A 27,996-nucleotide genomic window follows, 5' to 3' on the forward strand; every position below is an offset into this window, starting at 1 on the left:
ATGCATCCAAACCAAAGTCCAACCCTGTGACTACCTCAGGATTTTGTCAGGATGCAAGAGTAAGTTATAACACACAATTATACTGTCATGCAAATGCTTAGAAAAGGCAGAGAGGCAGATTTGCACTACAGGTGTCATGGGCTTCTGCAGCCTGTCTTTAGAGAAAATGAGGTCCCTGGTGACAGGCTCCCTTTAATGATAAGTCCTCACCTATTATAATCCTCACCTGCTTTTAGCTTCAAAAACCTCATCTGAAAAACTGAACCTTTGGCTGCATAATAAATGCAGATAAATATTTATTTTTTTAAAACATTTCATTAATGTGATGTATGACAACCATAATTATCAAATAGGGCAATTGGACAACACCTTTAAGACCCTGGCCAATATCATCCCTATCATTTGCTTAAAACCTAATCGATGTCATTTCTCACAATCACTACAGCTCCTTCCCATTCCCATTTACAATATTCCACATTTTACACCGTCCGTCTACCCGGACGAGACTACGCCGCGAGCAGAGAGTGAGTCATGTGATCCCCGCCCTCCTCACTGCGGCATATTCCCTTCCCCCATAGCGCCGGGATAACAGGATCACGTGATCGCCAGATGGCGTCCTCAGCGGCCATCTTATTTATGGGCAGCTTAGTTTACATTATTACACGCAAGTAAAGTCAGAATAATGACGGCTTTTAGACGTAAGTAGAAGAAACCCGTGACTTCTTTCATTATACTAAATAGGAAAACGTCTTGAGGAGACGCTGGAGAAACGCAGCTTTCCCTGAACGCTCCTGGCGGTGACGTTTGGGTGACGTCACGGGGCCGAGCTCCTGGCAGAAGGAGGAGGAAGGGGCAGCTGATGCTGGGCTCTCATCTACAAGGTAAGGGGATCGTGGAATAAATGGAGGAAAATGGTGAATATTTGGGGAGATATGAGCGGGTTATATGTGTGGTGTTATATGGAGGCTGTTGTATAGATGTGTGAGGTGTTATATATAGATATACACGCAGGACTGGGACACACCTTCCCTGCTGTAATGTATAGTGACAGATAACAATGGTTACATGGTGTCATCATGTTTCTATGTTGTATCTTATTATACACGGGTTATGATGGATCCATCATACATATTTTATTTAGCATTTTTCTACATTAATCACTTATTTTATAGAATGTAGCGGCCATGATATTTATTCTTTAAGCACGGCAGATTCCTATAGGTGGGAGCTGAGACCCTTTTTTATGCTTCCTTATTGGACATCATTAGGATTCTCTCCTCCATCCATCCATCCATACATACATACACACACAGCAGTAGGGAGCATGGAATTTCATTAATCTTGTAGAAATAAGGGGCACTGCTTCATTCAAACTGGAAACCTAAGACCCTTGTTCTTAGACTACATGCACAGGAACATTGTTCATCTGTGTGCTCATCCATATCAATGGACCCTTGCACATGAACATGGTTTTGAAAGATCTGCCCGGAGATTGTAGAAAACTCAGATTAAGTCCTATTCCTGCCCATGTTTGCGGCTTGACCCTTCCCACAGGAAAAAGCCCGGATGCCACACGGATAACACACAGGTGTCATCTTCAAGTGCTTTGTACAAGCAAAACTATTTCCAGATAACACCTCATCTGTCCCTTTGGACAAGATAGTGACATCAATTTCTAGTCTCCGTTTTTTCCTTGCGGAACTGCAGAATTGTATGACATACGATTGACCTACAAACCGTTTTAGTGGATTACGCACTACTGGCCGCAACAACTGACCCTGGATCCATTGTTTCCAGCCCAATAACAGCACAAAATCTTCCAGTCACCTTATGATCAGCATGGATCTTCATTGGTTTTGCTCCAACAATTGAACGTTTAGCACTTATTTTATCTTCAGATGGTAAATTGTTTCAGGAGGGAAATCTATTTCAGACAGATAATTTCTGGTGTAAAGGGTTAGGCTGTACACAGTAGCAAATCAATAAAATAGCTGCCTTTCAATGGCGGACCTATAGCAGCAATCATCTTTAATCCTAAGGGCGCCGTCACACTATAGCATTTTGATTCCGTTAAGCCTTACCAAACACAGCACTTTACATTGCCATACAGGTCTCCACCACTTCAAGCAGCAGATGTTTGATGCTTGAAGTGTGGTTTATGATGTCACTAACCTCAGAGGGGGTTTTTCCTCAAGCTTCAATTCAGTGTTGAACTCTCTGCCTCCACGACTGGTCCATGAATAGATGATGTCACCACACTGGTCCATCAAAGAAATATAACCGGAAGATGTTAATCTGCTTCGTAACGTACGGAAAGTGGTTTAAAGGTTCCCTTTAAGGATAGGTCATCAATATTAAAATAATGTGCACATGTGTGACCTTCACTATACAGAAACTCATTGTGACCTCCCACCCTTCTAGAGATTGTGTGGGTCCCATTTGTTGGAGTCACAAGTGGGTCTTAAATTATTTCTGTAGATTTTCAGGGGATAAGTGAGAATGTACCATATTTACACAAGTAGAAGCCAAGTTTTTCAGGACAACTTTATAGCACCACTCGGTTTATACTCGGGTATATAAAAAAATAAACTCACTTTTCCGACGCCCCCACACAGGTCGTCCTCTTGATCCCTGCCTGCCGGCGGCACCAGGTCTGTGCGCAGACTATGACGTCCGCAAGCCGCTGACGTCATAGTCTGTGCCCCCCAGCGCACATGGACCTGTCATTGTCGGTGGGACTGGATCAAGAAGAGGACCTGCAGGGGGTGTTGGAAAGGGGAGTTATTATTATAATTTTTTATTTGCTGGGCAGGGGGCTGGCTGGCTGGCTATATACCGGTGGCTGGCTATATACAGGGGGGGGGGGAAGGGAGCTGGCTGGCTATATACTGGAGGCATGGGCTGGCTATATACTTGGGTACTGACTAGCTGTATCCTGGGGGCAGGGGGTTGGCTAGCTATATAACAGGGGGGAAGCTGTTACCAATGCATTTCTCACCCTAGGCTTATACTCAAATCAATAGGTTTTTGTGGTTAAAATTCGGGGTCTTGGCTTATATTCGGGACGGCTTATACTGGAGTATATAAGGTTAATCACCTTACATGCTCGCTTCTAGAGATACTTGCTCCATATAGATTATATATATTCTGTGACCTCCACGACCTTTTGATATGATGTGCCCTTGTAGATCGGGGAAATGGGACGCTTCAGTTGGTCCCAGATTAATAATGAAATGGTATAATAGCATAACGAAATAGTATATGGAATCTTTGAAGTCTTCCACAGAACAGTTTATCTGATAAATCTATGAGATCTTGTATTTAATTTTCTGGATACATGAAATTTACGGCCAAGCATTCAGCGACTGGTCCCCTCCTCCATGGAGAGGCTATAGGAGGGGTCATAAAGCATCTGTCATCTAGTGATCAGTACTGTAGCAATAGTAATGCATTAGTAGAGAGACTGCAGCAGAGGTAAGGTATAAGGTATAATTTTATATATAAAATTATATATAACTAAATGCACAGTATTAAGTTACTGGGTGAAGGAGGCCCATGAATAATTTGTGAGCCGGATACAATGACACCACCGGTAGGACACATATTGCTGCCGCTATTGTTACATTTTGCAAGCTTGTAAATCATTGCAGGTCAGGTCCACCATGATCCGACCCTTCTGTACTCAGGTCAAAGTATACTGTGCTGTAATTATTTCATGTGAGTTTAGGCTTTTAAGGAATAAAGATGAAGAAGAAATGTCCAGTTTGAGGGGAAAGAAAAAAACAAACAAACCGCCGTGTATGCACTTTGTATGCATTTATTTGGAGAGTTTTTCCTCATATCATATCAAGTCTTTTCAGCTATTGATTTATTAATAGACCATACAGGAAAATATATGGAAGACTGAATATCAGACTTTTATCCTTTACTTATTATTTTTCTTTTCTGTGACCTGACTCTTTAGGTAGTATGAAATTGACCTGTGCTGGGAAAAGAGGGATGGATGGGGTTTTTTTTTTTTTCCTTATGGGTCTCTAAAGGAATTGGAAAAAAACTTTTATGTGCCCCCGTAGCATGCCAATCCTAATCTAAGGCCATGACAGTGTATGATGTACCAAAGTATGATTGTATGTTCTAGTCACTCACATACATTTAGGCCACTTTTAAAAAAACTAGCAAATGAAGCACAAATGGGGGAAAATATTGGAAATTGTTGTGCCGAAATATTTCACTAAAAAAGAAAAGCTTTATTCCATAATACAAACTGAGTTTACGTGTTATGAAATGCAATAAAAAGAACATGAAATCTGGTTCGGCATAGATCATGTCTGTCATTATAAAGTCAATACTGGAGTATGTATTGTTTTAGTAACGCCAATGAAAATCAACGGATTTGTGCCAAAATATTTGACCTATTTGAGCTTGCGTTAGGCTTCTTTCACACGTGGTTGCTCAAATCGTCCAGAGTTTTACCACAGTTTGGACTGACAATTTTCCATCAGCTTTTCTGTCAGATTTTGGTCAATGTTTCAGTTTTTCAACCGTCTTTTTGACAAATTTTACTGCAATTTTTAGGCACGTGAATAATAAAATGGATGAGATCTATGTTTTTTACAGCAATGGATGAACGCATTGCACCTGCATATATCTTGGCACTCAATGGCCCACATTTATTGAAGTGTCTGCGCCAGTATCGCATTGTGGCTACACTGTGACCACCGCACCACAAAATTCTGCACCTAAAGGGGTGTTACGATGCCGAGTTGGACCGTGCACCACATTTATTACAACAATTCGACAGAATGGTTTTGCACGCTCTTTGTTAGTGCACATTTCCATAGCAGTGCAGGGGGCATCATATTCATAAGGAATGTGCGCCAGTATTCAATAATCTGCCGCACTCTGCACATAGTGTAGTTTTTGCTACTTTTCATAAATGTGGGCCAATAAGTTTTGATGTGTCTACATGGACTGGTATAGGGTCTTTTTAATGTGTGTCACTTGCAAAAGTAGAGCAGGTCATGAGTTTTACATGAGTTAAAACATGTCTGATAAAAGTCATTGGGGCTTATTTACTAAGGGATTGCACAGCTTGCACAGGTATTTAAGAAGTGTGTGCGCTGCGATCCTTTTGTGGCGCAGCTGGCTTCCATGTGACAGAAATGGGGGGGGGGGTCGTGCCATCGATCGACCCGACTGATTTGGACTGAGCGCAGGATTTAACTTTCAAATTGTGTTGCAAGCCCTAGCACTTACATGCACCACTAAAAAGATGGTGAACTCTGTCGGACCTGAGCGGGGAAACGACACATGCAGGATATCGGGCGCACAATCTTAGTGTATGGTGGAATGGTTGAACTCCAGGGGCAATGTAAGTAAATGTGCCCCTTTGACTATAATGGGTAAGTGATTAATGTGGGGCCAGCATGGCCCTTGGGAAAACCACCAGTGTGAATGTGTCATCAGGCTTAGTTCTCACATTGGAGGGGCTTTATCACGCTTTGGACACCTGAATACAGGGAATTCTAACTAATTCTCCTCCTACGCCACATGGGTGGGGAGGGAGCCATGTCAGGTTGGGAAGTGGGCCATGGTGGAAGCGTGCCGTGCCTACTCACCGGCTATAGCCTGCGCCAGCATACAGGGCATTTATCCTCCAGATTCTTCCCACCAATTCCTGCAAGATGCACCCATTTCCCCGAATATATATCAGGAAGCCGGAGTCTCAGGATATGTCTGGTGGTGCCGCCAGCACTAGATAAATCCGCCCTATATGTTTTCAGGATGGGTTTGCTTTCCCCTTTGTTATATTCTGCAAAGAATTTTTGTTATTTATTCAGGGGTAGTTTTATTTTTAGTGTGGCCCAAAAGTAGAGAAGTGGAAACTGAAGGATGTAAATTTTTGCTAATAATTTGACTTCTGTTGGACACCTTGCACCCTATTTGCAAGGATTTAGTGTATTTTGCCTCCGGTTCTTGCTGCTTATAACTTCTTATGCTGGATAGTAAGATACAGGGGGCAATGAATGACCTGTGACCACATCAGTCACTTTGAAGGCATAAGAAGAAGGGACAGTAATCTGGTGACTAACAGAATGACTATGACAAAGGTTAGAATTTTTACAAGTTTTATTTACGAGTGCTACAACTTGGTATACTCATGGTTGTATACGTGTAAGTTTTTGCTTTACTCTGTGAGTGGTGACTATGTAGATACCCAGGGAGGGGATGAGAAGGAAGTGGTTTATCTATAATGGTCCCTATTGTTTCCTGAGTTAATAGCATCTATCAGGTGCAGTTTGTTCTTTTGGGGAAGTCATGAGTCTAGCAAATTATACCTATTTGTTTAAGGGCTAATCCTCTTCTCTAATAACTATCATGAATTCTAGATTGTCTTTGTTAGTTCACCATTGAGAATGAATGGGACATAAAGGGACATTATGTGTATAATTATTATAAAAAGCTTGTCCTGTTGGTTTAGACTCCCTGTGATAGTTTTGCATTTAGTGTAATTTTATCATATGGTTAAGTCTGATGCAAAAACTTGTCAGTTTTGGATTTGCTATGAAATGCATTTAGAGAAGAGTTAAAGGAAATCAACCATCAAAATCACTTACTCATAGATCCAGGCACTGTGACTGTGGTGATCTTCTTATATTTAATATCCATGGCCCCTAACTTCCTAAAATCAACATTTTTATGCGGATGAGCCTGAAGGGCTCCTGGGGTACTACAAGAGCCCTTTTATGCTGCAGATTCATAGACTATTACACTGTGCAAGGAGCCCCCTTCCCACTGTGTGCTGAAACTTACTCTACTGCAGTGCGGTTGTATCAGGCAACGGCAGAGGAGGTAGTGCTGAGGGAGCAGAGGGGTAGCGTGGGACAGTGTAGGAGCCTGTGAAGCTACAGCACGTAGGGGCTCTGGTAACATCCCCAGGAGCCCAGTCCTCATATTCATGAAGACTAATCTGACCTTCAGAGACATTCCAGAGGTATAATCCGAGGCCTGTAGCATTATTGGAGCTATTGAACTGTAAGCTTCAAGAGCAATTAATCAGATAATAGCTTTCCCCTTTTCTCGGGGATCAGCTGCTCACCATGTGATGTTTGCAACCGTCCTGAACTTACTCTGCTATATCCATTTTCAGTAGTCACATTATTCTCAAGTGATGCTTAAAGAGACGTTCAGTATAAACTTTCCTATTGTATTCAGAATAGCCAGAAGCTTGTTCCGTGTAGTATTTGCACAGCTGTCATTGGACCCTTCTTGCTGGGCTTGTTGCCTGATCTCAAGAGAGGTTTACAGGCATATTATCTGCATCCTAATAAGAAAATGCAAAAAAATCCTAGGCAAGATATTTCCCCTTTGATCCATAAAATTCCCCTCTATCATTAGACAATAGTCATTGGCTCTCCTGGCTGACAGTTGGATTTGGTATCACTCAAAAGGCTCACAAATTATACCAAAAAGTTGGCAATCTTGGTTTGTGCCTTTTTTTTTCCTGCATTTTTGAAGTTTTGGATAATTCATAGAAAGATGCAGGGGGTCTTCTAAACTTATAAACTGTTACATATAAGTATTATTTTATACTCATATCATCCATTATTTTGTGCAGTTCTTGCTACACTATTTATTTTGAGTAGTAAAAAAAACAGCATGCGATGGGTGTCATATTCAATAGGTTGAATGTGATATTTCATTCAATGCCAGGAAAATGCCCTTGTGACCATATGTTTGTATAGTTCAGTGTTAGATCTGCACGGATTCATTTACACTATAAAGAGTCACTTTCTGATGTCCAAAGAATGGGGTAGACCCCTGGGTTACTACAGAGTTTGTTTATGGGGTCTTTAGATATTTAATATGTTTAGTTTGGAGTCTTAGTTCAGTGTATGGAACATTCCTGCTGAGAAGAAGTAGTTGAAAGGGGTTGTCAGTGAGCTGTCAGTATAATGTATTGGGTTGGTTCCTCTTGAACAAAACGGGCTTGTCACTACTATGTAGACATGCACTTGTTTCATTCACCTTTACAAGACCCCCCCCCCCCCCCAAAAAAAAATAAAAAAATTCAAAAACATACAAACTGCATTGCAATGCTCCAAAACTCATTTTGAGTTGAAAATAATTCCGTTTTTGAGTATACTCTTGTCATACAAGCCTCGATACAGTTGCAATTCTTGGTGCATGGCCACAAATTTACTATTTACTATGCCACCTCCCGACCAAATGGGCATAGAGTGGGCCGACACGCAAGAGGATGCCCCGCACTGGCAGAATATCTATAGCTAGCGCCAGGAACAGGGATGGGTTATAGCGCAATTCTACACCAGCTAGGGCCCGGCGTAGAAATGTCCAGCCGCACGGTAAGGTGTCGGGTATAGTAAGAGGCCGGTGCCTCTTGGTGTATCAGACGTCACCTAAGGCTCAGGGTTAACATCAAGCTCTAGTGCATGATAAATGATTTTGGGAGCAGAAACTTTGCTGCGTTATAATGTGGGAGACATGTCTGAGGTAAAATTGTTCTAGTTACCCATGCAAACCAATCAGAGCTCAGCTTTCATTTTATAAACTGCTGTGAAAAATTGAAAGCTGAGCTTAGATTGGAACAGTTCTGCTCTCTGACGCTTCTGATAAATCTTCCCCTATGATAAAGTTTGAATTTATTCTATTTACATAGACATGTGACTGAGAAGGTTCAAATGTTCACTTTAACAAGTTATACTTTGTATTCAATAAGGAGAATATGACATTTATTATTTTGTTGCGTTCTAAGGGTTCATACACATGCGGTATGCCCACTGTATGCTGGAGAGGAGGTGGCCCCTCCTCCCTCCATATAAAATAGTGGCGCACGGTGCCACATATGTACCGCCGCCGGGCCGCTATTGCCGTCTATGGAGAAGTATATGCGGCCGCATGTACGTCCCCATGAACGGCCTTGTGAATGAGCCCCAAGTACTTTTTTTTTAATTTTTTTTATAAGTTTAGATAGCTGGACAACCCCTTTAAGCAGGATGAAGTCTTTTTATGTATGTCCAATTTCCCATGGAAGTATTGTAGTCAGTATTTTGAAGCCAAAACTTAGAAATAGATCCGAAACACATTATTCATTATCCATTCTACTACTGCCATGTGTAACTTGCCTTAGGCAGAAGTTTTTGCAACAGAGTATCTGCTCCATATAATACGGTTGTTGTGACAACAGCCGCAGAAATATCTGTAACAAATCTGCTGCGTGTAAACATATCCTTAGGACTTGTAAATGTTGTAGATGTCACTATTCTATGAGCCACAGAAGAAATGGATTAAAGGGGTTATCCGGGTTTTAAAAACTAGTGAGGGCCGGGCTGGGGAGGGCTATTTAAAAATAATAAACATCCACTTACATCATCCGACGCCGCCGATGTCCTGCGCCGCGGTCCCTTCGATCTGTGTCCCTGTTTGTTTACAGGGGCACGGAAGCCGCGCACAGGGAGCTTCCGGTCCGCGATGTGGCCGGCTCCTCCCATCCGTCCCTATCTCTCAGCGTTGTAAGCGGCCGGAAGCTGCCTGTGCGCCCTTGTAATGAAACCGGCTCGCAGAGAAGACCGGCCGCGGCGCGGGACATCGGCAGTGCCGGACGAGGTGAGTACATGTTTATTATGTTTAAATAGCCCGCCCCAGCACTGCCCTCAATAATTTTTAAAACCTGGATAACCCCTTTAAGTAAGGCAAACTCTTGGCCTGGTGCATCTGATTTGTGCTTCGTGTGGTAGCACAGGCTCCATAATTATAATGATATTGGGTATTATACCCTAATATAACTTTTTTTTTCAACTATAAAATTTTTTCCCTTTTTGTTTTAGTGTTGCTCAATAACAGTCTCTAATAAAGTTGCATATTTTTATTATTTTCTAAATTGTTAGTTTTCTAACCTTCCTTATTTTTCTTTTTAGTTTTATTAGGATAAGCAGCAGGAAAATCCACAAAGATGGGGGAGCTCTTTCGCAGTGAAGAGATGACGCTGGCGCAGCTCTTTCTCCAGTCTGAAGCTGCGTACTGCTGTGTCAGTGAACTGGGAGAACTGGGAAAAGTTCAGTTCCGTGATGTAAGTTTACAAAATGCACAGATTCTCCCAGTGAGGTGCAGTGATTTGTTGGGTGACCTCAAGTTCAGTTTTTTATGAGCGAACATTTTATTGTGTAGTTAAGGTTAGTGGAATAGTTTTGTTATTATATTTCTATAAAATTTTCAACCTCAAAGCCAGCGCTTTGATTTTCTTAATGGCTCCCACAATATAAAGCAATTTATTTGTAATAAGGCCAGAGACATATGACCAGTTCCTGCACTGGCTGGATTTCATAAAGCAAGCACAGTTTATCCCCTCCCCCTCCCTGTACAATGACCTCTATATAGATAACACTGACCCATCATTACATCACTACTGACACTAGATGATGTCACAGCTTATCTCCTCCCCCTCCTGTACAATGACCTCTATATAGAAAACACTGACCCATCATTACATCACTACTGACAATAGATGATGTCACAGCTTATCCCCTCCCCTCCCTGTACAATGTCCTCTATATAAATAACACTGACCCATCATTACATCACTACTGACTATAGATGATGTCACAGCTTATCTCCTCCACCTCCCTGTACAATGACCTCTATATAGATAACACTGACCCATCATTACATCACTGCTGACAATAGATGATGTCACAGCTTATCTCCTCCCCCTCCCTGTACAATGACCTCTATATAGATAAAACTGACCCATCATTACATCACTACCGACAATAGATGATGTCACAGCTTATCTCCTCCCCTCCCTGTACAATGACCTCTATATAGATAACACTAACCCATTATTACATCACTACTGACAATAGATGATGTCATGGCTTATCTACTTGTCTCTCCCTGCACTTGTCTCTCCCTTGAGTCAGCTCCAGTCTCATAAGGCTGCTGTAAAGTATATTGTTTGATTCTGTTAGCAGATTCAAGATGGCAGCCTACAAAAACATGTACAGATAATATAATAGATTCATAATCTTATCTATAACCAGAAAATAAAAGAGGAAAACTGAAATACACGCTCCCCTCCTCTGTCTTGGCTCGGGGCACTGTAGGGCTGACTGTGACTGCTCCTCACTACAAATTAGTAGCCATTTTAGATAAGACCCAGTAAGGGAAGCCAAAGGGCAACAGCAACAGAATAGAGGACACCGGGTATGTAGACTTTACACACTTGGTGTGTAGTCAAATGTTGTCTACTGGGTGAAGGGTCACTTTAATAATCTTTTTCTTTAACCTCTTAGCGCTCAGCGTCCGATATATCGGACGCTGAGCAAAGTGCCTTAACGCTCAGCGTCCGATATATCGGACGCGAGCGCTACTCCATTTTCGGACGTCCCCCTGTCACGAGACAGGGTGACATGTCGGTGGGAGGTGTCGGCATCACTTGCCGACACCCCACCGATGACATCACAGGGCCAATTTGATTGGTCCTGTGATGTCGATCGCCGCCATTGGCCAATCCATCGCGATTGGCCAATGACAGCGATCCGTGACGCGGGCCGGTGACACGTCGGTGGGAGGTGTCGGCAACGCTTGCCGACACCCCACCGATGACATCACAGGACCAATTTGATTGGTCCTGTGACGTCGATCGCCGCCATTGGCCAATCGATTCAGATTGGCCAATGACAGCGATCTCTGACGCTGGGGGGCTGATCTACTCAGCACAACCCTCTCTAACAGCGCCATTTTGGTGTTGGAGTTGTTAGAGAGAGTTGTGCTAGAGAGCTGTCCCTGTACTGTACCCTAAAACACAAAATTACCCCCCCCCCTTGTACGTTTTCCCTATCCCCCACAACCGCACTTTTCAGTGCGATCCGTTAGGAGTTGGAGGAGTAGCGTTTAGGAGTAGCGTTTAGGAGTAGCGAGTAGGAGTAGCGAGTAGGAGTAGGAGTAGGAGTAGCGAGTAGGAGTAGCGAGTAGGAGTAGCGAGTAGGAGTAGCGAGTAGGAGTAGCGAGTAGCGAGTAGGAGTAGGAGTAGCGAGTAGGAGTAGCAGGCGTGTGGAGGAGAAGGCGTTGTGTGGAGGAGAAGGCGTTGTGTGGAGGAGAAGGCGTTGTGTGGAGGAGAAGGCGTTGTGTGGAGGAGAAGGCGTTGTGTGGAGGAGAAGGCGTTGTGTGGAGGAGAAGGCGTTGTGTGGAGGAGAAGGCGTTGTGTGGAGGAGAAGGCGTTGTGTGGAGGAGCAGGCGTTGTGTGGAGGAGAAGGCGTTGTGTGGTGGAGCAGGCGTTGTGAGGAGGAGAAGGCGTTGTGTGGAGGAGAAGGCGTTGTGTGGAGGAGAAGGCGTTGTGAGGAGGAGAAGGCGTTGTGAGGAGGAGAAGGCGTTGTGAGGAGGAGAAGGCGTTGTGAGGAGGAGAAGGCGTTGTGAGGAGGAGAAGGCGTTGTGAGGAGGAGAAGGCGTTGTGAGGAGGAGAAGGCGTTGTGAGGAGGAGAAGGCGTTGTGAGGAGGAGAAGGCGTTGTGTGGAGGAGAAGGCGTTGTGTGGAGGAGAAGGCGTTGTGTGGAGGAGAAGGCGTTGTGTGGAGGAGAAGGCGTTGTGTGGAGGAGAAGGCGTTGTGTGGAGGAGAAGGCGTTGTGTGGAGGAGAAGGCGTTGTGTGGAGGAGAAGGCGTTGTGTGGAGGAGAAGGCGTTGTGTGGAGGAGAAGGCGTTGTGTGGAGGAGAAGGCGTTGTGTGGAGGAGAAGGCGTTGTGTGGAGGAGAAGGCGTTGTGTGGAGGAGAAGGCGTTGTGTGGAGGAGAAGGCGTTGTGTGGAGGAGAAGGCGTTGTGAGGAGGAGAAGGCGTTGTGTGGTGTAGTGTAGTGTAGTGTAGGTTCTATACTATCTCCCCCATCATGTCACAAAAATCATATACTGATTTGGAGGTCTATAGTTTTATGGCCTCCGATACGGAGTCAGCAAGTGGGGACGAGTGTCCGTTTTATCTATCTACCTCGTCCTCAGAAAGCGACTCCGAAGAACCCCCGAGAAGGCGCTTACGCAGTAGTGCCAGAGTGCCCGGGACTTCTGCTGGAGTGCCCGGGACTTCTGCTGGAGTGCCCGGGACTTCTGCTGGAGTGCCCGGGACTTCTGCTGGAGTGCCCGGGACTTCTGCTGGAGTGCCCGGGACTTCTGCTGGAGTGCCCGGGACTTCTGCTGGAGTGCCCGGGACTTCTGCTGGAGTGCCCGGGACTTCTGCTGGAGTGCCCGGGACTTCTGCTGGAGTGCCCGGGACTTCTGCTGGAGTGCCCGGGACTTCTGCTGGAGTGCCCGGGACTTCTGCTGGAGTGCCCGGGACTTCTGCTGGAGTGCCCGGGACTTCTGCTGGAGTGCCCGGGACTTCTGCTGGAGTGCCCGGGACTTCTGCTGGAGTGCCCGGGACTTCTGCTGGAGTGCCCGGGACTTCTGCTGGAGTGCCCGGGACTTCTGCTGGAGTGCCCGGGACTTCTGCTGGAGTGCCCGGGACTTCTGCTGGAGTGCCCGGGACTTCTGCTGGAGTGCCCGGGACTTCTGCTGGAGTGCCCGGGACTTCTGCTGGAGTGCCCGGGACTTCTGCTGGAGTGCCCGGGACTTCTGCTGGAGTGCCCGGGACTTCTGCTGGAGTGCCCGGGACTTCTCCTGGAGTGCCCGGGACTTCTCCTGGAGTGCCCGGGACTTCTCCTGGAGTGCCCGGGACTTCTCCTGGAGTGCCCGGGACTTCTCCTGGAGTGCCCGGGACTTCTCCTGGAGTGCCCGGGACTTCTGACCCCACATGGGTGACCCCCAGTAATTATGCCCCTCAGGTCCCTGATTTTACGGCCAGTCCTGGGATACGCAGAGACACGGCAGGGCTCGGGCCAGTGGACTTTTTTAAGTTCTTTTTTAGTGAGGACCTAGTTGGTCTGATGGTGTCCCAGACTAATCTCTACGCTGCACAATACATTGCCCAAAACCCCACTTCTTTTTATTCACAACCCCACAGGTGGACCCCTGTTAGTGCAGCAGAGATGGAGAAGTATTGGGGCATAGTACTTCTTATGGGACTAGTAAAGAAGCCATCTATCAGGGATTATTGGAGCACAGACATTCTGTACCACACCCCGATGTTCCGCATGGCAATGAGTAGGATGCGCTTTGAAGCCATCCATAAGTTTCTGCATTTTGCCGACAATGCACAGTGCCCACCCAGAGGTGACCCCAGTTATGATAGGCTATATAAGGTCCGACCCATATTAGATTATCTAAATGCCCAATTTATGGAAGTGTATACTCCAGAGAGGCATTTATCGATAGACGAGTCCCTGGTACATTTCAAAGGGAGACTTCAGTTCCGCCAGTACCTGCCCAATAAGAGGGCAAGGTATGGTGTGAAGATGTATAAGCTGTGTGAGAGTGCATCAGGGTATTCTTATAAGTTCAGGATATATGAAGGCAAGGATTCCAAAATAGTGCCCCCTGAATGCCCCCCCTTCCTGGGAATTGCTGGGAAAGTAGTATGGGATTTAGTGCACCCACTACTGGACCAGGGCTACCACCTCTACCTGGATAATTTTTATACCAGTGTTACCCTGTTCAAGTGCCTCGCTTCCAGACAAACTGCGGCATGCGGCACTGTTAGAAGGAATAAGAGAGGTCTCCCGAAGTCGCTGCTAGGGGAAAAGCTCAGAAGGCATGAGAGCCGAGCACTAAGCAGCGACTCAGTATTGTGTGTTAGGTACAAGGACAAGAGGGATGTCCTTGTACTAACAACAATACATGGGCACACCACCACCACGAGGTACCAGTGCAGAAGCCCCCAAGCCAGACTGTATTCTGGATTACAATAAGTACATGGGAGGGGTGGATTTGTCGGACCAGGTACTACAGCCATATAACACCATGCGGAAATCGAGGGTGTGGTACAAAAAGCTGGCCGTGCACATCATGCAGATGGCATTGTATAATGCTTTCGTGCTACATCGATGTGCCGGCCAGAGGGGAACTTTCCTGGAATTTCAAGAGGTGGTAGTGAAGAAGTTGATTTTTAGAGACCAGGAAGGGGGGAGTGCTAGCACGTCTGGAAGCGAGGCCACATCACGGATTGTACCAGGGCAGCACTTTCCAGGAGTAGTTCCCCAAACAGCCAGCAAGGGAAGGTCACAGAAGAGATGCAGGGTGTGCTCAAAAAGGGGCATAAAAAAACAAACCATCTACCAGTGTGACACATGCCCCGAGAAACCAGAGTTATGCATGAAAGATTGTTTCCGCATATACCACACATCCCTGGATATGTAATTTTACCCTGATGCACACAGCTGACACAGCTTATACATCATGCCGCATGCCGCACCTTCCCTGCTGAGCTCTACCGTGTGCCCAGCCTGTAGATTATTGCCACATATGGGGTATTGCCGTACCCGGGAGAACCCACATCATGATTTTTGGGGTGTTTGTCTCCCGTGGCAGGAGCTGGGCACAAGATGACATAATGGATAATTTGTACTATGCTCTATCCATTATGCATCATCCTTGGGGTCCACCTGTGGGGTTAAAATGCTTACTACACTCCTAGATTTATTCATGGAGGGGTGTAGTTTTCAAATAGGATCAGTTTTCAGGGGTTTCTACTGTTCTGATCCCTAAGGGCATCTACAAATGTTTTATGATGTAAAAAAAAAATTAAATGTCTGTGCTCCAAATACCAGTCTCTTCCGAGCCCTGCCGTGTCTCCATCTTGTAGCCTATTGCCACACATGGGGTATTGCCATACCCGTAATAACCCGCAGAATGATTTTTGGGGTGTTTATCCACAGTGGCATGAGTTGGGCTGATTTCATTTGTCACTACAATGACACATTTGAAAAAAACAATGCAATTTTTACACTGACCCATTCACTTTGTATTACATTTGGGCCAGCATCTTAGGGGTTAAAATGCTCATACAACCCTAGAACAATACTTTGAGGGGTGCCCTTTCCTAAAATGGGGTCACTACTCGGGGGCTTCTAATGCACTGGTACCTCAGGGGCACCCCAACACCAGTCTAGTGAATAGGGTGCTCCAAAAGCTAAATTTTGCTTGTCCCTTCTCAACCCTGCCATTTCCCTAGCCTGTAGCCTATTGCCACACATGGGGTATTGCCATACCCGTAATAACCCGCAGAATGATTTTTGGGGTGTTTATCCACAGTGGCATGAGTTGGGCTGATTTCATTTGTCACTACAATGACACATTTGAAAAAAACAATGCAATTTTTACACTGACCCATTCACTTTGTATTACATTTGGGCCAGCATCTTAGGGGTTAAAATGCTCATACAACCCTAGAACAATACTTTGAGGGGTGCCCTTTCCTAAAATGGGGTCACTACTCGGGGGCTTCTAATGCACTGGTACCTCAGGGGCACCCCAACACCAGTCTAGTGAATAGGGTGCTCCAAAAGCTAAATTTTGCTTGTCCCTTCTCAACCCTGCCATTTCCCTAGCCTGTAGCCTATTGCCACACATGGGGTATTGCCATACCCGTAATAACCCGCAGAATGATTTTTGGGGTGTTTATCCACAGTGGCATGAGTTGGGCTGATTTCATTTGTCACTACAATGACACATTTGAAAAAAACAATGCAATTTTTACACTGACCCATTCACTTTGTATTACATTTGGGCCAGCATCTTAGGGGTTAAAATGCTCATACAACCTTAGAACAATACTTTGAGGGGTGCCCTTTCCTAAAATGGGGTCACTACTCGGGGGCTTCTAATGCACTGGTACCTCAGGGGCACCCCAACACCAGTCTAGTGAATAGGGTGCTCCAAAAGCTAAATTTTGCTTGTCCCTTCTCAACCCTGCCATTTCCCTAGCCTGTAGCCTATTGCCACACATGGGGTATTGCCATACCCGTAATAACCCGCAGAATGATTTTTGGGGTGTTTATCCACAGTGGCATGAGTTGGGCTGATTTCATTTGTCACTACAATGACACATTTGAAAAAAACAATGCAATTTTTACACTGACCCATTCACTTTGTATTACATTTGGGCCAGCATCTTAGGGGTTAAAATGCTCATACAACCCTAGAACAATACTTTGAGGGGTGCCCTTTCCTAAAATGGGGTCACTACTCGGGGGCTTCTAATGCACTGGTACGTCAGGGGCACCCCAACACCAGTCTAGTGAAAAGGGTGCTCCAAAAGCTAAATTTTGCTTGTCCCTTCTCAGGCCTGCCGTGTGCCCAGCCTGTCAATTATTGGCACATCTGTTATATTGCCGTACTCAGGACAACCCGCAGAATGATTTTTGGGGTGTTTGTCTAAATTGCCATGGGTTGGGCACAGTATATTAGGCACTAAAATGACATTTTTGCAAGTAAAACGCAATTTTTACTATGCACCATTTACTTTGCATTCAATTTTGACCTGCATGTTGGGGGTTAAAATTCTCACCACAACCCCAGATGAATTCTTTAAGGGGTCTAGTTTCCAAAATGGTATGATTTATCGGGGGTTTCTATTACACTGGCACCTCACGGGCCCTGCCAACATGACATGGCACTCCAAATCCAAACGTGTGAAAACGGAGCTGAAAAATCAAAATGTCACTCCTTCCCTTCTCAGGCCTGCCGTGTGCCCAGCCTGTCAATTATTGGCACATGTGTGATATTGCTGTACTCAGGACAACCCGCAGAATGATTTTTGGGGTGTTTGTCTAAATTGCCATGGGTTGGGCACAGTATACTGGGCACTAAAATGACATTTTTGCAAGAAAAACGCAATTTTTACTATGCACCATTTACTTTGCATTCAATTTTGACCTGCATGTTGGGGGTTAAAATTCTCACCACAACCCCAGATGAATTCTTTGAGGGGTCTAGTTTCCAAAATGGTATGATTTATCGGGGGTTTCTATTACACTGGCACCTCACGGGCCCTGCCAACATGACATGGCACTCCAAATCCAAACGTGTGAAAACGGAGCTGAAAAATCAAAATGTCACTCCTTCCCTTCTCAGGCCTGCCGTGTGCCCAGCCTGTCAATTATTGGCACATGTGTGATATTGCTGTACTCAGGACAACCCGCAGAATGATTTTTGGGGTGTTTGTCTAAATTGCCATGGGTTGGGCACAGTATATTAGGCACTAAAATGACATTTTTGCAAGAAAAACGCAATTTTTACTATGCACCATTTACTTTGCATTCAATTTTGACCTGCATGTTGGGGGTTAAAATGCTCACCACAACCCCAGACGAATTCTTTGAGGGGTCTAGTCTCCGAAATGGTGACATCTTTGGGGGTTTTTTACTGTACTGTTTCTTCAGGGGCTCTTCAAGTACACTGTGGCACCACAAAATATTTGAAGCCAAACTGGCCTTCCGAAAACCCAATAGAACTAACTCTGTTCTGGACATCGCTGTGCGACGAAACAGCAATTGACATCCACATATCTGGTATTGTCGTACTCGGAAGAAGCAGGGCAAAAATTTTGGGATGTATATTTGCCACAACTTCCTTCTGAATGTGTCCATTTTAGGGCTAAATGAGAAAAATCGTAATCAAAAATTTAAAATTTGAAATTTCCAATCCATTTTTGTATGCTTCCAGAAAAATATTTAAAGGGTTAATAGACTTCTCAAATGCTGATTTGAATAGGTTGAGATGTTAGGTTCATAAAATGGTGCTACTTGTGGGGGTATATAGTACAAAAGTCTCTGTAGGGCACTTCCAAACTGAATTGGTCACCAAACATTTTGCATTTTTCAAATTTCAAAAAAATCTGAGAAGTTGCTACTAAAACTTGAAACCTTCTCACATCCGTAAAGAAAATGGAAACGTAAAACAAATTATGGAAATAAAAAGCAGACCAATGGCAAAAGGTTTCTACCCCAAAAAAATTGTGGTGTGACTTTTTGTCTAAAAAGTAGAACATTTTAAATTTTGAAAATTGTAATTTTTTTCAAATTTTTCCTAAATTTTTGAATTTTTACCCCCCAAAAAAGGACCGGATAACCGAAATGATACTACCAACATAAACTACAATGTCTCACGAGAAAACAATCTCAAAATCACAGGGATATCTTAAATTGTTAAAAAGTTATTACCACAGGAAGAGACACTGGTCAAATTTCTAAAAAAAGGACCGAGCCTTAACCTACAAACAGGCTGTGTCCTTAAGGGGTTAATGACCATATGGAATTGTATAATTGTAAATTATAACTTAAAAGAAATCTACTATTTGATTTGATGCATTATGAACCTAACCTACTTTGAGAATGCTGTAGCTACACTGATGCAGAAACATATCTTGTTTAACCCCTGTGCTGAGTGGTTTCGATGAAAAAACAACTATAAAATTATGATGCTCTGGCGCTCGTGTGGCTGCCCTTGCGCTTCTACTCTTACCCTAATTATGCACTGCTGCAGCATAAGCTGAGTATACGTCATCACTGTGTTGTCCCTGATGGGCAGAATTAATCAATCACTGCACCATCCCCCCAACTGCGGTGTATGAGTCAGGTTGATTAGTCCTGTCTGGACAGTTCAGGCAGCTCCTTGAATGGGGAAGTAATGTGTTTACGTACGGCAGCCAGCCTGCACCCAGCTTTCTCAAGGTCCTAAATTTTATAATTGTTTTTTGAGCAAAGCCACTCGGATCGGGGATTAAACAAGATATGTATCTGCATCAGTGTAGCTACAGCATTCTCAAGGTATGTTTGGTTCACAATGCATAAAAACAAATGGTAGATTTCCTTTAAAGGGTTGAAGCAATTTCTCAATATAAAATATATTATCTTCAGTTATGTAACACTGGGTAAGGAGTTGCCTATAAGTCATGATGCTAAGCTTCAGTATTGTGACCCAGTTTACTTGGTATCTTAGTATGTCATGTTGTCGGATCTGGTTCTCTGCACTTCTAAAGAATTGTCTGTCTGCTGAATTGCAGTTTTAGTTCTTTAGAAAAGACAATATAAGGAAATTACAAAGGGAAATGGCTTCCTGTTACTGTGTTTCACATAGTATCATCAGGACAACCTGTCTGAATACTGTATGTGTATGTGATAAAAAAGTGACTCTTTGCCACTCAGGACTCCAAAATATTCTGTCTTAAAATATTATCTTTCTATTATTTTACTACATATTTTAGCATTTTGGAGTTTTATTATATGTGATAATAAAATTACCCTGTGTATTGACCTGCAGATGGGAAGAGTAGGGACCTAATCTCCATGTTTTTTTACTGTATATCGTTGCCATCCACTACTAGAATTTGTACTACAAATTTATTGGGAATTGATAAAGAGTTCAAAAACTCCAGATCTATTTCAATTTCTTTGGTATCAGGGGCAAACCTAGACTGCTGCCTAAGGCTACATTCACACGATGCATGTATGTAGTACGGCGGGCATACATCGGCGCCGCGGAGAGGGGCAGGGGATAAGCGCAGCTCACCCCCACCCCTCTCCATAGGAAGATACAGCGCACAACGCCGTATCACGGGAAAAGATAGGACATGTCCTATCTTTTCCCGGGCTACGGAGCGGTACGGTGCCGCACGTGTGCTGCACCGTACCGCTCCTGTACAGGGCCGTGAGCCCATAGAAGTGTATGGGGGACGTATATCGGCCGTATATACGTCCCCCATACATGTGTGTGAATGTAGCCTTAGTCGAACTATAAAATAGTGCCTCATCCTTTGCCCCATCCAATAGTAATATACCATAGGTCCTCCATTCAGTGCTTTAAACCCATGCTGACATTGCATGTGAAGAGACACCATTTTTAATTGTCAGGTCCTGCTTTGGTGCATGTGACCGAGCCCTGATAATGCACCCCCCCCCATCTTATTGCAGGGGGTGCTGCCTGAGGCAAAAGGCTTGTCTCGCCTCATAGATGGTGCACCCTTGTGTATGATGTATTGGAACAACAGAAGTAAATCATGCAGCACCTTCTTGGTGACAGATGCACATGGTACTTTTAGAGGTCTTGTGGAGTCAATATGTATGTGCGTTGGTCCAGTTTTTGAGGCGTGATGGAAGCCTGTCTCACAATAGGAGGAATAAATTCATAGTGGACAATATTTGAGTTTTACTCATAATTTATTTTACTTACAGTTAAATCCCGATGTCAACGTTTTCCAGAGGAAGTTTGTAAATGAGGTCAGAAGATGTGAGGAGATGGACCGCAAATTGAGTAAGTTTTTATAGATCTTTTTGGATGCCTCATTGATTTGTCATAATGTGAATCGAGATTTTGGTGTATTGGTTCAGGGCTCAGATAAGACCTCTACAGACCTAATGTGTTTACATAAGAGGTATTGTAGTAATAAAGCTACATCATTTTAATCATTTGCTTAAAGGAAACCTACCACTGCTGATGGTAGGTATTAGATGTAAACACCGGGCACCAGCTCAGGGTCCGTTCATCAAAATGTGTTTAAACCGCAATTTAGTGGTTTAAAACACTAGCAAAGGTAAGCTCCGGCACCAGCTCAGGGTGTTTACATCTAATACCTACCATCAGCAGTGGTAGGTTTCCTTTAATGATGCCCAATGTAAAGCACTGACATCTGTTGGCACAGATAGAATCCACCAAAACCTTAAAGGGAATTCCCACAAAAGGGTTTCCTTTACCCGTTCCTACTCTTTATATTTTCTATTGTTGCCAATATGGTGCTTAAAAGGGGTATTCTCCTCTGGGCATTTACATTCAGTTTCATTAATCTGCCATATATAAACATTTCTCCAAGTCCTTGGATACGACCACCTCTGCTGGAGGATTGCCCAAAGAAACAAAAGGTTTTTGTATATGAAATGTCCGGGAGTTACTGCAGGTCCTATAGCCGTCCTGTGGTAATGATCACTGAATCCAGGTGGTCAGGCAGGACTCAATAGCGCATGTTTGGCCACCGCTGCCAGAGTGTGAGGTGGTCGTATCTGAGGAAGCCATCTTGTTTCTAGGGGACAATATGACTACATTTAGTAATTATCTTCACACAGGAACAATTTTTTTTATAACATCCAATTGAAGAAATGTTTTCATATAGCAAATCAATTACCGTATATACTCGTGTATAAGCCGAGTTTTTCAGCACAAAAAAATGTGCTGAAAAACCTCATCTCGGCTTATACAACCTCATCTCGGGTTAATAAAAAAAAAAATAAATACACGAGTTAATAAAAAAAAAAATTAATACTCACCCTCCGGCTCCTGGTCCTCGGCGGCAGCTCCCGATCCTCTGTGGCGGCTTCTCTCTTCTATCTTCACGTGCCGGCAGTCGCGTCTATGCGACTTGCCGGCGGGCGCACAATATGATGGAGCGGTGTCGCCGCTGATGACGTCATCAGCGGTGACACCGCCGCATCGCATACTGAGGGCAGGCTGTATACTTTTTGGGGGCAGGCTGTATACTACAGGGGCTAGCTGGTTGTATACTACAGGGGGCTAGCTGGCTGTATACTACACCCTCGGCTTATACTCGAGTCAATAGGTTTTCCCATTTTTTTTAATTTTTTTTTAAATTTTTTTTTTTTGTGGTAAAATTAGGGGTCTCGGCTTATACTCGAGTATATACGGTAAATGAAATGTGAATGCCCAGATGGGAAAACCCCTTTAAGTTTCAAGCCACATCACAGCAGCGACCTGAGCTGTACAATCATATCCTGTCCTGTCTTCTACCCATAAGAGGGCACATACCTAGGATGGCAGCATTGCATCTCTTAGGGCAAGCATGTTTTCTCCCCTATTAAGCCACCTGGATACTGCTAGAAATGTCCAAGTGAGGCTAATGGTGCCTCGATATGAGAATTGGGCAGCTGGCCACCTCTTCCAAGTTATAAGATGTTGGACTGCTTCCCTTGTGGTTTTCTGGGTTATTAATTTTGATATGGCTTTTATCTTTCACTTATCTTTATTGTTTTACTAGCATTTATTGAAGGGTACAAAATAATACAGTTACCATCATGGTCAAATAGACGCTAGCGTCGTGAATAAATTAAATGTTTGATGACTCTCTTAAACCAGTGGTGGCAAACATATAGCACAGGTGCCAGAGACGGAACTCAGAGCCCTTTCGCAGGATACCCAGGCCATCACCCCAGCAAGGAGTTTAAAGCGTTTTGTCCATGAAAGAAAATTCTCAAATTTCAATCCCCTGGTTATATTTACACAAACTTACTTTACAATTTTACTTAGTTTTATTGCTGTTTTAGCTCAGTTATGGTCAGTGCAAAATCCCAGGGTGTGGGTGGGGACTTTCTAAGCAGACACTTCATGATTCCTGCTGTGTGCTGACAATGTGGTTAGATTATCATGGTGCAGGTTTATATACACTTTCATTTAGCTTCTGAACATTCACTAGTATCTGACACATTGAAAAAGAGAGATGAGATGATAAGATCCATGAGATGCATATAACATAGAATTACATTCTCAGCTCTGCAACATATCAACCACAACATACTGTCTGATTTGCTGTGCCTCCCTCCCCCTCCCCTGGTTAGAGACCTTTTCTGTCTGTAGCTTTTAGTAGCTTTACTCTCCTAGCTGCCAGCAGGAAGTCTGTGTGTGTGTGTGTGTGTGTGTGTGTGTGTGTGTGTGTGTGTGTGTGTGTGTGTGTGTGTGTGTGTGTGTGTGTGTGTGTGTGTGTGTGTGTGTGTGTGTGTGTGTGTGTGTGTGTGTGTGTGTGTGTGTGTGTGTGAGCTTGTCCAGGAATGTAAGGGTGGGGGGCTGGAGACAGAGAGCAGCTCAGTGCAGCGTCGGACAGGAGAACAATAATACCCAAACCTAATGTCAGAAGAGCCGGGGGAAACAGAAAGTGAGACCTCCTTAGCAGTTTGGAACTGAAGAGTGAGGTGTGAACAGAACTGATTGTCTTTGGAGGTCCTCCTGCTCGCCCCACAATTTTTCCTGTACAGAGAGACCCTAGAGAGAAGCTACAGTGATCATCTGAATTTGCTCTTCTTCTTTCTGTATTGGTGGCCTCAGGCGGCTGATAAGATTGAAAGTTATGGAAGAACAGGGAGCAAGTTCACTTGGCGATAAATATATAGGTTTTGGTTCGGTACTCAATCTCTAAAAGGCTTGTCTTTCTCCGGCATAGTGTATGTTTGTCTGACTTGCTGTTCTTCCATTACAGGATTTGTGGAGAAGGAGATCAAAAAAGCAAGTATCCCAATACTTGACACAGGAGAGAACCCAGAAGTGCCCTTTCCTAGGGACATGATAGACCTAGAGGTGAGACTGAAATCTCTTCTTTGATTTATTAGTTCTTAATGCATCCGTTCTTTGTGGGTTAAAACTGCCATACAGGATTTGTTGTGGTTGGTAGCTCTGGTTTTCCAGAAGTTGCCAGTATTGGCTAGTGCTTCCACATGGGTGATCATTTCTTTTACCTCTTGTGTCTTCCCCTCATCCTCATAGACTGTAAGCTCTTGTGTCACCCCCTCATCCTCATAGACTGTAAGCTCTTGTGTCACCCCTCATCCTCATAGACTGTAAGCTCTTGTGTCACCCCCTCATCCTCATAGACTGTAAGCTCTTGTGTCACCCTCTCATCCTCATAGACTGTAAGCTCTTGTGTCCCCCCCCTCATCCTCATAGACTGTAAGCTCTTGTGCCCCCCCCCCTCATCCTCATAGACTGTAAGCTCTTGTGTCCCCCCCTCATCCTCATAGACTGTAAGCTCTTGTGTCCCCCCCTCATCCTCATAGACTGTAAGCTCTTGTGTCACCCCCTCATCCTCATAGACTGTAACCTCTTGTGTCACCCCCTCATCCTCATAGACTGTAAGCTCTTGTGAGCAGGGCCCTCACTCCTATTGTTCCACATGACTGTTTGTACTCTGTAATGTAATATATTTGTATATGTCCCCTATGATTTGTAAAGCGCTGCAGAATTTGATGGCGCTATATAAATAAAGATTATTAAGTGATCAGGAGAACTTGGGTCGCTCATTTGAAGTGTGAGCAAGGGTGCGTATGCCAGACTATAGTGCCATTCACTTTGGTAGAATTAGAGACCACCATAGTGTACTAGTGGTCTGAAAATATCCTAGTGTCATGTATTGGTCATGGGGCACCATAGCCATTTCTGAAGCTGTCTTTTTTTAGGATATATGGTTGCTAACCCCCAGTATCAACAGTTATTAGGTATTGCCTGAAGTCTTTTTACCAGTCTATCAAGGAATATTGAGTGTGTTTGCACGAGAACCCATACAGGCGGTCCCCTACTTAAGAATACCAGACTTACAGACGACCCCTAGTTACAAACAGACCTCTGGATGTTGGTAATTTACTGTACTTTTGCCCCAGGCTACAATAATCAGCTATAACACTTATCAAATGTGTTTGTAATTAAGCTTTATTGTTAATCCTGGTTCTTATGACAACCCAACATTTTTAAAAATCCAAGTGTGACGGAGTCCAAAAAAATTCTGGCTGTTGTTACAATTATAAAAATTTACAGTTCCGACTTGCATACAAATTCAACTTGAGAACGAACCTACTGAACCTATCTTGTACATAACCCCGAGAATGCCTGTACTTGCTAAATACTTCTTGTCTTTGCTAATCATATAATATCTCTTACTAACAGGCCAATTTTGAGAAGATTGAGAACGAATTAAAAGAAATCAACACCAACCAGGAAGCATTAAAGAGGAACTTTCTGGAGCTGACAGAATTAAAATTTATCCTGCGCAAAACCCAACAATTTTTTGATGAGGTCAGCGTTTCTTTGTCTCCTAATTTCCGCTATTTTCTTTGTAGGTTTGTGTCCTACGATCATTGAGCTTTTGAATCTGGTGTAGTTGTGGGACTGACAGTGGCTGCTCTATGACCGCTCCTAGCTTGTTACCATGTCCTCACCTTTTAATAACTAGATTTATTTTGCAATGTTATACAGCAAGTAGTGTGCGATTGTGTTCAGAAAAGGTGAAGTATTGAATGCAAGGTTCTCTTTATTATGTGCATATGTGTCCTTTCTTATTTGCTTAGCTGCAATGTATGTTCTTTATCTTTGCAAATATCTTTTCCGTGAAAAAAACCCCTCCCTTTTGCTTTGCGCCATATCACATCTCTGAAAGGGTTTCAGTTGTTGTGAGCCAAAACAATGATCAGACGCGTTTTCTTTTGGCGTCAAATTGGAGATAATGGAAAGACTTGCACCCTACTGTATGTTCAGCCTCTCCTGATTTTGGCTCACAATAACTGAAGTAAATAACTGAAGACCTAATGGAGGTGTGGACTGTGTATTACTTTGCCTACCTAAATATTTTTTATTTTATTATTGCTGCTTTTGCTTTCTTCCATCATTTATCAGTCTCATTACTTTAAGTTTAACCCCGTCTCGTCTTGTCCTGTGTAGAGTTCTTTTTTTTGGAGACACCTTTCTTTAAGATCACTTTCCTGTTGTGTTTTCCATGGGCAATCCTCTGAATTCTGTTTTTTAAGGGTTTGCATGTAAATAGAAAAACAATTCTGCTTCCCACACCTTTATCTTACTCCCATCTTGCTACCATCCAGCATATCCTGTTTGACTCTTATATTGGTATCCACTACCTGCTTTTACTTCACTTCTTCACTCATACACACCTCTTCTCCTTTCTTGATTTCTACTTATACCCCCACCCTTTCTGATTCCTAAATTTTGTTACTCCAACTTTCCTCCTCGCTGACTCTCGCTTTCACGGCTCCCCTCCTCGCTGACTCTCGCTTTCACGGCTCCCCTCCTCGCTGACTCTCCCTTTCACGGCTCCCCTCCTCGCTGACTCTCGCTTTCACGGCTCCCCTCCTTGCTGACTCTCGCTTTCACGGCTCCCCTCCTTGCTGACTCTCGCTTCCACGGCTCCCCTCCTCGCTGACTCTCGCTTTCACGGCTCCCCTCCTCGCTGACTCTCGCTTCCACGGCTCCCCTCCTCGCTGACTCTCGCTTCCACGGCTCCCCTCCTCGCTGACTCTCGCTTCCACGGCTCCCCTCCTTGCTGACTCTCGCTTCCACGGCTCCCCTCCTTGCTGACTCTCGCTTCCACGGCTCCCCTCCTTGCTGACTCTCGCTTCCACGGCTCCCCTCCTTGCTGACTCTCGCTTCCACGGCTCCCCTCCTTGCTGACTCTCGCTTCCACGGCTCCCCTCCTTGCTGACTCTCGCTTCCACGGCTCCCCTCCTTGCTGACTCTCGCTTCCACGGCTCCCCTCCTTGCTGACTCTCGCTTCCACGGCTCCCCTCCTTGCTGACTCTCGCTTCCACGGCTCCCCTCCTTGCTGACTCTCGCTTCCACGGCTCCCCTCCTTGCTGACTCTCGCTTCCACGGCTCCCCTCCTTGCTGACTCTCGCTTTCACGGCTCCCCTCCTTGCTGGCTCTCGCTTCCACGGCTCCCCTCCTTGCTGGCTCTCGCTTCCACGGCTCCCCTCCTTGCTGGCTCTCGCTTCCACGGCTCCCCTCCTTGCTGGCTCTCGCTTCCACGGCTCCCCTCCTTGCTGGCTCTCGCTTCCACGGCTCCCCTCCTTGCTGACTCTCGCTTCCACGGCTCCCCTCCTTGCTGACTCTCGCTTCCACGGCTCCCCTCCTTGCTGACTCTCGCTTTCAATCTCCTTAGTCCCTCTTCTCTTTCCCTTTTAGAGCATGGATTCTGTGTCTTTTCTTGATATTCTTATACCTGATGCTTTCCATCTGTGCTCTTGGCTCTGCTTGCATTGTCTTCTTGTCGATATTTACTTTAACTTTCCATGGATTTGCTTGTCATTGCATTTTTTAATACATGCAGCTATTTCATGTCCAGCTCTTAAGCTCAGCGCAGGGATTTAACACTTTTTTGCTTTGACATAACAGGGAGTAACCAATATCTGAGCAGCAGTTGCTATTCTTAGTTGTGTTAAGGGGAGGTTAAAAGATGGTGGGTGTATATGTAAGGTAAGTGCAGAATGAGCACCCACCAACCCCACCCCCTCTTTTGGCTGTATTAGCTTACTTGAATGCTGCTTGATGCTAGGGTAATGTGTTAT

At 44.5% G+C, this 27,996-nt stretch overlaps 1 protein-coding gene across 7 annotated transcripts in view; it reads left to right on the plus strand.

The window, feature by feature from the left end:
- Positions 1–677: 677 nt before the first annotated feature.
- Positions 678–27,996, plus strand: part of ATP6V0A1 (ATPase H+ transporting V0 subunit a1) — a 62,454-nt gene continuing 35,135 nt past the window's right edge. For 2 of the 7 annotated variants that reach the window (XM_072111724.1, XM_072111722.1), the window contains exons 1-5: positions 680–881; positions 9,939–10,090; positions 21,109–21,187; positions 24,132–24,229; positions 25,589–25,717. In XM_072111724.1, the coding sequence (XP_071967825.1) occupies positions 9,974–10,090; positions 21,109–21,187; positions 24,132–24,229; positions 25,589–25,717 (423 nt within the window). In that variant the 5' untranslated portion in view covers positions 680–881; positions 9,939–9,973. Of the gene's footprint in view, positions 882–9,938; positions 10,091–21,108; positions 21,188–24,131; positions 24,230–25,588; positions 25,718–27,996 lie in introns of all 7 variants that reach the window. The other 5 variants (XM_072111723.1, XM_072111726.1, XM_072111721.1 and 2 more) reach the window with 4 other exon arrangements.

Source organism: Engystomops pustulosus, chromosome 6 (assembly GCF_040894005.1).
Source record: "Engystomops pustulosus chromosome 6, aEngPut4.maternal, whole genome shotgun sequence".
NCBI classification, from domain to species: Eukaryota; Metazoa; Chordata; class Amphibia; order Anura; family Leptodactylidae; genus Engystomops; species Engystomops pustulosus.